General features: G+C 35.9%; 1 protein-coding gene across 3 annotated transcripts in view; it reads left to right on the forward strand.

Moving 5' to 3' along the window:
- LOC136676834 (chemerin-like receptor 1) overlaps nucleotides 1-7,613 on the forward strand; it is a 33,843-nt gene extending 26,230 nt beyond the window's left edge. For 2 of the 3 annotated variants that reach the window (XM_066654085.1, XM_066654086.1), the window contains exon 2: nucleotides 3,200-7,613. In XM_066654085.1, coding sequence (XP_066510182.1) covers nucleotides 3,210-4,163 — 954 coding nt within the window. In that variant the 5' untranslated portion in view covers nucleotides 3,200-3,209 and the 3' untranslated portion in view covers nucleotides 4,164-7,613. Of the gene's footprint in view, nucleotides 1-604; nucleotides 707-3,199 lie in introns of those variants that run through there. The other variant, XM_066654084.1, reaches the window with a different exon arrangement.
- Nucleotides 7,614-9,746: the final 2,133 nt, after the last annotated feature.

The raw sequence follows: 9,746 nt of genomic DNA on the forward strand, positions 1-9,746 counted from the left end.
AATATTTCTCAGCAAATTGTTATTCCCCAATTTTGTCTTTTGATTGGGGGTGCTTGTAATTTTACACTGGCTATGGTTTGTGAAATTGTGAATGGGAAATCTGAGATTGTTTAGGCTAGAACACAGGCTTGGCATACAGTACAACTTCACACTGGTATCTCTTGAACAGGTTTGTTGATGACATTAAAAGTAAAATAGTTTTCTCTTGTTCATTGATAAATATGTTTCTCATTTAATAATTAGGACATGTTTTTCAGGAGAACATAATCATGGACAGTGACAGGTAAACTATTTGCCCCTAAGCAGAAATTTACAAGGAGTGGCTGGGAATGTGGGAGGAGCAGTTTAACAGTTCTAAGTAAATGCTCAAGATCCTTGGAAAATGAGGTCACATACAGTGAAATGTGCAGCAACAGTTTAACAACTAATAATGCATTCACTTATGAATTGTAGGTAACAGGTTATAACGGAAACAATTATAATAATCACAAGAATAGCAAATCACCTCTTCAAAATGGAAGTCCCCTGGTTCATATAAGGTAATCTAGCCTACTGCCAAGTTTTGTGTTTTCTTTTTAAGATCAGGCTCACAGTAGAGGGGGCTGGACTCACACTGAGTAGGAGGTTTTGCTGAGTGTCTCAGTCTGCAAGCAATTTAAACTTACTACTGTCTGTTTTTCCTGCAGAGTTGCTGGGTCTGTTTGAGGTAAGAATATCTTTTGCTTGGTTTGGTACAAAAGCTTTTTTATAGCAGCACACAGCTCAGTATTGAAACTCAGTGCTAGGCAAAGTACAAGAAATAGCAACAGGAGATTTGCATTCAATTACTGTTCAGTGGAGTATGTTTGTTTTATATTGACAGACATTGATAGTCTCATTATATCTGTTTATTATATTTACTGTTACAGATGGACTATTCTAGTATGGCTTATGTAAATACACAACTACAGTTGACATAAACCCAGACCTGTTTTTGTCAAGAGGGTTTGAAATGCAAACAGACAGCTACTATTTAAAGAGAGGGACAAGTTGCAAAGCATGTTGTACCATTGTTATACTGATTTAAATATTAGCTCGAACTTGAACTATGGCACTAGACAGAGTCATCAAGAAGGTTCACCTTGTTTTTGTAGAGATTTACCAGTATCTAACAATTGTTAATGCAGGTAGAAAAAAATAGAAACTATTATTCTAAAATCTATTTTACATGCATATTTATATGAATTCAAACAACTAAATGAGTTCACATAACATCAAAGGTTTCAAATAACATTTAATTCCGTGTTAAGAAAAAATTAAATAGATGATGCCATGTGACGGTTTTTTTTTGTTTTTTTTTCGATAAAAATAAATAAATAAATAAATAAAAATAAATAGTAATAAAGAAATCCAGGGAAGATTTTCTGTTTCGTGAACAAGGATGAGCAGTTTAGCATCAACACTTCTGTCTCTGTCCAATAAATTAGATCACTACATCAATTGAACACAGGTTTTTGTGTAAAAATGTCCTGTTGTATGGACCAATATATATTCTCCAAAATTACCTGGGCTACAATACTATTACATTGATTTCAACTGATATTTAAAAGTTTTTTTCCTTCTGCTTTAATATTGTTATTTTGGAGATAGAATGTTTTTTCACGATATAAAAATGGATTTGTCAACACAAGGTGGTACCTTATGTAATATCTAGAAACAATGCCAATATGAAATGTCTTTCTACCGTGTTCAACTAATAGTAAAAAAAAATGTTACACAGCCAATATACACCGAACCAAGTCTGGTGAACTTCGTTAAAAATAATATCTGGCCAATATTATGAGGTGGCGACTAACTGGTCCTGTCTGTAATCCAATGTACTCTGAGAACTACAATTCTCATAATTAACCAATCACAACAGTCTACAGAGCTCTGCCTCGCCTGTGCTGCTGTTCTGGGTGTATATCTGGTCTGATTCTTTGAAAAAAGTTGCTCATGTCATGTTTAGAGCATGCCATGTATTTGTGCTGTTTCCATTTTTGTGTGTAGACAAAAACGAGTGGCAAAAGCGAGACAAAATCATATGGCAAATAAATAACTGGGTGGCCTTTTAGTGCTGTTTCTTGAAATAAATTATGATGATGTGCCCTCTAGAGCAAGAATAATAATGTGTTCATAATGTGTTCTAAGAAGTTTCCTTATATCTTTACATCAGGTTGTGGCGCGCTAGTGTGGGCCCGTGTCATGCACTATAGGTATCCTTTGATATTTTCGCCCCTGCCCTTCAAACAGTCTGAGTCCACCACTAACTGGAGGTTTCATACGGCAGAGTAGAACACACACATATATATAGATATTACATTAGAATAAAACCAAATAACATTATTCCAGTAAGTGTGATATTCTGTGTGAATGTGTTGGTTTAAATTTTTCCAAATATCTCCTTGTGGTAGTTCATATAATTTGAGGTTATCCTCCAATACAGTTTTAGCGGTTAACAAATAATGATTTTAAATCATGTGTGCTGTTGATTTAACCAATTCATACAATCAAGGAGAATCTGAACAAAAAATCTGAGTGTGTTCTTCAAACTCACTCATATCTACCACTTTATAGGAAAAAAATAGTTTATTTTTTGTATTTATTGTGACTATATATATAACTTTATACAAGCACCACGCTTACTGAGAAGGCACTAGTTTAAATAAATATAATTATCTTAGGTGCCTAAGACTTCTTCACAGTACTTATGTGTTATATATATATATAACTATTTCTGGCCTTATCTATATTCATTATATAGATATAGACTATATAGAGAATATATAGATATTGACTAAATTCCTTATATACTATATCCTATAAGTCATTTATCTCAAACAGTGGTACATGAAAATGGTTAAATTTACCATGACATCACCTGGTTTATATCACAAATACAATTTTTAAAAACCTTTGTGAAATCTTATGAATAAAGAACTCATAAAATAATTTTCCTACAATAAACCATTTAATATTGAAACCACACTGAGTGACATCTCACTGACTGATGCAGGAGGAGGAGACATAATTGGTTTAACTGTTCATTATCTCAATACATTTGTAGCTTTAAATACTGACAAAAATACACTCTGCACTGAGACTGAGACTGACTCTAAGAATTTTCATATTAAGATGTTGATTGTTATATAATAAAGATATCATACATTCTTCTTCACAGACTTCCCAAGATGGCCTCCAACAACACTGAGGTTGATTATGATTATAACGAGCGGAGTCCACAGACAGAGACACCCATAGAGGATACATTGCTCCTGAAAAACATCAGAATGCTATACATCATTGGATACCTTGTCATCTGTGGCCTGGGTGTGACCCTCAACCTTTATGTGATTATTGTGGTTTGCCGTGTATGCCACAAGAAGCCGCCCCCAACTAGCGTATGGATTCTGGCACTGGCTGTGACACATGTGATCTTCTCTGCGTTCCTGGTTCTGCAGTTCCTCTATGCCTGGCATCACTTCAACTGGCGATATGGAGCTTCTCTTTGCAAGATTTCATCTTTTGTTATTTACTCCAGCATGTTCTCCACAGCTGCTATGCTCAGCATGTGGAGCATCAGCAGATGCATCTGCAGCAGCAATTTCTGTGAAGCGATATGCGGTCCAATTTGTGGCCGTGGCACATCCATGATCATGATCCTGGTATCAAGCTCCTGGACCTTTGGAGTGCTCCTTGGCCTTCCATCCCTTTTTTCCAGAGAGCTTCGATACACTAATATTGGGGAGCAGTGCATCGATGATTTTGATTATGATGATAATATCGCCACAGACATTGGTTGGAAATACCTAATGGCTGTTGTTCTTAGCAGGTTCCTCCTGGGGGTCTTACTTCCAATGTTCCTTATACTCATTAGTGCCTGTCTGGAAGGGCGGCAAAATCATGATCTACACCAGAATTGTAAACGTATCATGTGTGCAATAAAGGTGGCTTACTTCATCTGCTGGACACCCCTGCTTTTTATGGGGCTGGTCCAAGTCACTTCTGGAAACAATACATTTTTTAAATATGGATTACCAGCAGCCACCGTGCTGGCAGCAGCTCATTCTTTGGTCAATCCAGTGATCTACCTGTTGGTGGGACGTAGAATTAATATGGGGTGGATGTTATTAAATTATAATTAATAATATAACTAGTGTTTGTGAAGGAGGTGGATGTAGTAGGTGTTTGATTGTTTACTGTAACAATTAGAAAGGAACTTTGTGTCTCTAAAAATATTAATTTACAAGATTAGGTCAAAACATTCTTAAATTCAATTCCGTTTCCACGGAATGTGAGATAATTTGCGAGTGTGAGAGTCTCTTTGCTGAGAAATCTGTACAAAATATACATACAACTTAAAGAAGCAATCTGTAACATTGATATCAAATTTAAAGTTTAAAATGGGTACTGCAATCTAACCTGGCATCTGGGTTGCCAGGTCGAGGACACTAAACATCCATGAATGAGAGCAAGAAAAGTGTAAGCAATGTGGACCGTCATAGCTAAAATTAAAATGCCATAATCAACCCATTGCAAGAATATTGTACATAATTTCACTAAAATATCTACCTACATTAGAACTACAAAAAAGAGCAGCAGTTTTTCCTGCATTTACCAGTGTTATTGCGGACTTTCCATTTCCACATTAAACGTGTAATTTTATCCAACATTTTATTCCACCTATAAATGGGTCAGTTTATGAGGCTATTTTTGTTATTTACTTATTTCTTATTTGAATTTTCGCTTCCACCTCAAATAGATGACTGTGCGAGGCCAGGAAGGTAGCTTTCAAAATACAACACAGTTTTCAAATCACAACACTTCTTTTAAAACACAAATTACAGAGTTTACACTTTTAATCCATGCAAATGCTTCTGTACTTTTATAGTATTGTGACATGCTGTTTCCCGTTCAGGAGAATAATGGCCAACTCAAGATCTGTCTTGTTGTCTTGCTGGTCTCTAAGCTGCCTCCATCTTTAAAACACATGGCCATTATTTACACTTTTTTTTAGAAGGATGCAGAGGCATTGCTCTACAATACCTGGCAACCCAGTGTGTGGAAACTGTACTGGGATTGGGCAGTCGGCAGGATAATATTTGAAAACACAGAAAAAAAAACAATACTCAAGAATGGACGTCCTCTAATAGAAATACCCTAACTGCACCACAGCAGAGATGCCAGTGCTTCAAGTTAGCATAGATTCTTAATCTTTGATGACACACCCTGGTCATTTTATGGTTTAGTATCTTGGTTTATGTTTAGAAATTGCTTCTCTGCATTTGACCTATCCATGGTAGTGAACAGGCAGTGAACACACACACAGAACCAGAGCAGGGGGCTGCCAACCACCTCAGCACAGTTTGGGTGTTAGCCATCTTGCTGCCATTTAGCCATGAATGAATTATTCCTTGCTGGTCCCAGGAATAGAACTGGCGACACTCTAGCCTCAAGCTCACTGGTGGTAACCTCAAATGGTACATATTCTGTACCTTCTAGTTAGTGGACAACATTTTACCCATTTCTATGTTAACTATATTTTAATCTTCAATTAAATCTATATTTCAAACTTATATTTTGTTCTTTTATTTTACACAGTTCTACAATGAACACTTACAAATATTCACCTCTGCATCTGAAGAAGAAAATGTAATGTAGCTTTACAGGATTTAAACCACTGTTGTACCTCTAAAAGGTACATTATATTGTTTGTTGTACCTGTATGGTACCTTTTTTCTGAGAGTGTAGAATTTCTGAATACAAATAAATAATCTTCAAAACCAATCTTTACTCCCAGATTGTTAAGTATTCAAAAGGAGATAGTAAAGTAATAGAGTGGTAAATATTTTACTGTCACAATTTTTTGAATGAGTTGTAGACAATACATTTGGATTAAACAAATATTAAAAAAATATCAAAGTTCATAAAGTAAAACACTGAATTTAAAAATAGTATTTAACAACAAATTAAACAAATTCTTTCTGTTTTTACCACTGATTTAACTACTTTCACAGCATTTTTGGAGCTGGGCGTTTGTACACGACAATGTTCATGAGTTTGAAAGTTCAAAGAGTTGATGGTCATTTTCTGTCCAATTCTGTTAAATGAGAACAAACAGAAATGGATCAGGTTTTTGTGAGGCTCCAGTTTATGTTCTCCAGACTTTTGGATGATTTTCCAGATGTAGAACAATTGGAGCCAATCAATATCAAGCATGGGATTTGTTTGTACATAGTTGTATTCATAAAAGCATGAAAATATGCCACTGAAATACTTTCACTTTGAAAACGTGTTCAGATTTATAGAGATTTAACTTCACTAGCATAATGCTAATTTCTGCTAGTGCATAACTTGGATGTTATTTACAAAGTTATGTTAGCATCAATGTATTGTTGGTGTTTCTACACCTTAGTGGTAGACGTGATAAAATATACAAGTAGTATCTTAGTTTGTATGTGTTTATGTTAATATGCTTAAGCCTGTTATGTACACAACACGTCCAAAAATTCTTAGTCACATAATATAGGTGAAATCAGCTTCTTTTTTGGGCATCAATGTTAAATTATACTCACATCCAACTTGCATTATCTCTGTGCAACTCCCAGCATTGTGCTATGGAACAGTAGAATCGTTTTCTCTAATAGAACATAATGGAAGACCATTCAATATATATGAAAAATGGATAGGTGTTTGTGATTCAGAACTGATCACCAGAAATGTTCTGGACCTCGGTTATGTTGTCATGGCTGAATCCCATCAAGTACTCACAGATATCAGAACACATGGAGTGAAGTTATTGAATGTGCAATTAAATTAAGGGCATACCCACCCTGTAAAATTGGAATGGGGAGTATATTAAGAGCACCTTATGTAATTCGGGGTAGAACTTATAGAAATTGTGGACAAATCCGTCCTGCGCATTCGTTGATGCAAATAAGTGGAACAGAAGAGATTGACACAGAGTTTGAGTGAACAATCAAAACAGTTTTATTAAACAGAATTCTGGAGAGCACAGTACATAAAATACAACCTAACCTAATACCTCCTGTGCTCCGAAGATCTTGCTTTCTGACTCCTTCCTTTATACCCTGTTTTCTGTCTGTCTCTGCCGATCGTATGAGCTAGTGAGTGGTTCCTTCTTCTGTCTTCGTCAGTGTTGCCAGGTAGGTTTGTATCTTGTGTGTCAGCTGCAGTAGACGATTATGAGTTTTCTACGTATTTGGCTATGTTCCCGTTAGGATGTGTATCTGTTACATAACATTCAGTTCTGCTTCAATTCCTGTTATTCTGCGTCTTTGACCTTTTACACCTCCCACACCCTGTCTATGTTGTCTTATGATTACTTGTTCATCCTTTGCTTATCCCTTGCTCAATATTCCGCCTGGTAACTGACAGATAATATTTTACAACAAAATCTATGTTGAAAGATAGATATATTGTTGTTTCTTGTAATCTTCTGTAGTTGCTGCTGTTGCCGTTGTTGTTTAGTTTTTTTGACCATGTTAACTTAACATCAGAAATGAATTCATACTATAATATAGCATTGACTCCTTCTTTGATGACAACCTTCTTTGATGGACCAAAATAAATACATAATGGCATGAACCAACTTCTGTTGTATTTTTTCCCACAGCACTTTGTAAAGCCAAAAGTTGTGTTTCATTCAATATTTATAAATAAGAGTGATGACATATAATTATTTAGTAATGGATTTGGTGCACCACACAAAAGGATCATTTCTAACAAATTGCAAACAATGGTGGTAGTGTCAGTTTTGAGGGTGTAAAACAACTGTGTTTAAAGAACAGCATTATAATTCTGATTATAAAAATTGTTTTTCTCGCTTTCATTCTTCACACGCTTTGAATTTTCCTAGTTTTCCTTTGTAATTTTTTATGTTATATCCATCACAAAGCAAATATAAATTCCGTGATTTTGAACTTTCTTCATCCTGGATAAGTTTGAAGGTATTTCACCAGACATTCTAGATATTTTCTAGATAGTTCATGTGAGTAGAAGAGAGTCCGTTTACCCTCATTATGTCCCATGTTCATGTTCCACCAGGTTTGAAAGGCTGTTTACAAGTGTTATTGTTCTGCCCAAGGTCCTTTTAAATCTATTCCTCTGCTGCCATACTACTATAATATGATTTTGCTTTAATATGTTTATGCCCAGGTATAAACAATCTGAAAACTCAGTGAGTCCTTAAGAGCATGCCAGGATTCCACAGTAAGTGTGGTACTATATAAGTTTTTAGACCATGTAGAGCATTTTGCTATGCTGCTCTGTGTATGTGTAGGCTTTTTCTCTTTCTGTCCCTCTCTGTCTCTGTAAAATTCTAGGTTCTGCAGTCTGTTCCAGGCCATGTGTTTGTTCATCCATTCGTTCCAGGCCCCAGTCCATGTGCATGAAGTGAATTTTTATGTCAAAAGATTTACAAAAGCAAAAATAAAATCTGCAAGCAAAATAGAATCCTAGAATCAAGAGCAGAAAGTTATTTAATGTGCTCCTGCTTTGTTTTTGTTTTTCTGCTATGTGCTAAAGGAGCATGGCTCTGTTGTTTTGGTTCCTTATCATGTGATTACTCTTCCCTCTGTTTCTAGTGTCACGTCTTGATTAGTTTCCAGGTGTTTCTTATCTGTGGTGTACTTTTATAGCCCGTGTATGCGGGTCATTGTCTGCTGTCAGTCTTTGACTATGGTACTTGGTGTTCTCTTTGTTCTGCTCTTTAGCTTCTTTGTCTGTACAGTGTGTTCAGTTTCTGTATCTTGTTTAGCCCCTTGCTTTTTGTTTAGTGTTTCTGTTTCAAGGTCTCTGTGTTGTATCTTTTTCTATGTTGAAAGTCTTCTAGTCCAGTGTTTAGTCTATCATGTTTGGTCTCTTGTTCACGGTGTCTAGCTCCTTGAGTTTAGTTACTTATGGTGTTTCCCTAGCCTTTGTGTTTAGCCCCTCTGATCTATGTTAGTAACCTTGCTCATTGTTTAGCCCCTAGCCTTTGTGTGTTAAGCCTCTCTGTCCCTTTTCCCCGGAACTGTCACTTATAGCTACATTAAATTCTTGAAATCAATCATGAACTCACGTTTGATTTCTCCTGCATTTCAAAAATGTAATTCTATTTTCTGACAGCAGGTGTCGCAAACGTCTGCTCATTCTAAACCTTTGTTATTCAGATACGTGCACGATTTTAAACACACACTAAAACAGATAAATTCAGCAACCGTTCACAGCCTGACACAACTGAGCGAGTGACAAAATCCGCCAAGCGACGGAGAACATTAATTCCTGTGGGAACCCAGACAGCGAGCATATATCGGTCCACTGGCACACCACCGACTGGACCACTCAGATTACTGCCCTGTACAGGATATTACTCATTTTTAATCCCCTCAAACAGATTTTAAATTCAGAGACTTTTATTCTGGAAAACAAACTAATACAAATAAACAACTATGAGAGATATAAAGTGTATAGCCTGATATAAAATGATTATGCTAAAAATGTTGACTGAATTTAAATTATTTATAAAAGATAATGAAAGAACCTAATGAATGAAAATTATGTAATTGGACTGTGAATGGAAAAGTGCTAAAATGTAACATTTTGTCTGAAATTCTGTTTAATCACCAGTGGTCCGCCCGGAAAACGCTGTGCAAAACACTAGTGGAACAACTAGTGGCTGATTTATTTATTTATTTGTTTGTCCTAGTCCTCCCCTAGTGACAAGG

The sequence above is a fragment of the Hoplias malabaricus genome, chromosome X2, assembly GCF_029633855.1.
Source record: "Hoplias malabaricus isolate fHopMal1 chromosome X2, fHopMal1.hap1, whole genome shotgun sequence".
Classification (NCBI taxonomy): Eukaryota; Metazoa; Chordata; class Actinopteri; order Characiformes; family Erythrinidae; genus Hoplias; species Hoplias malabaricus.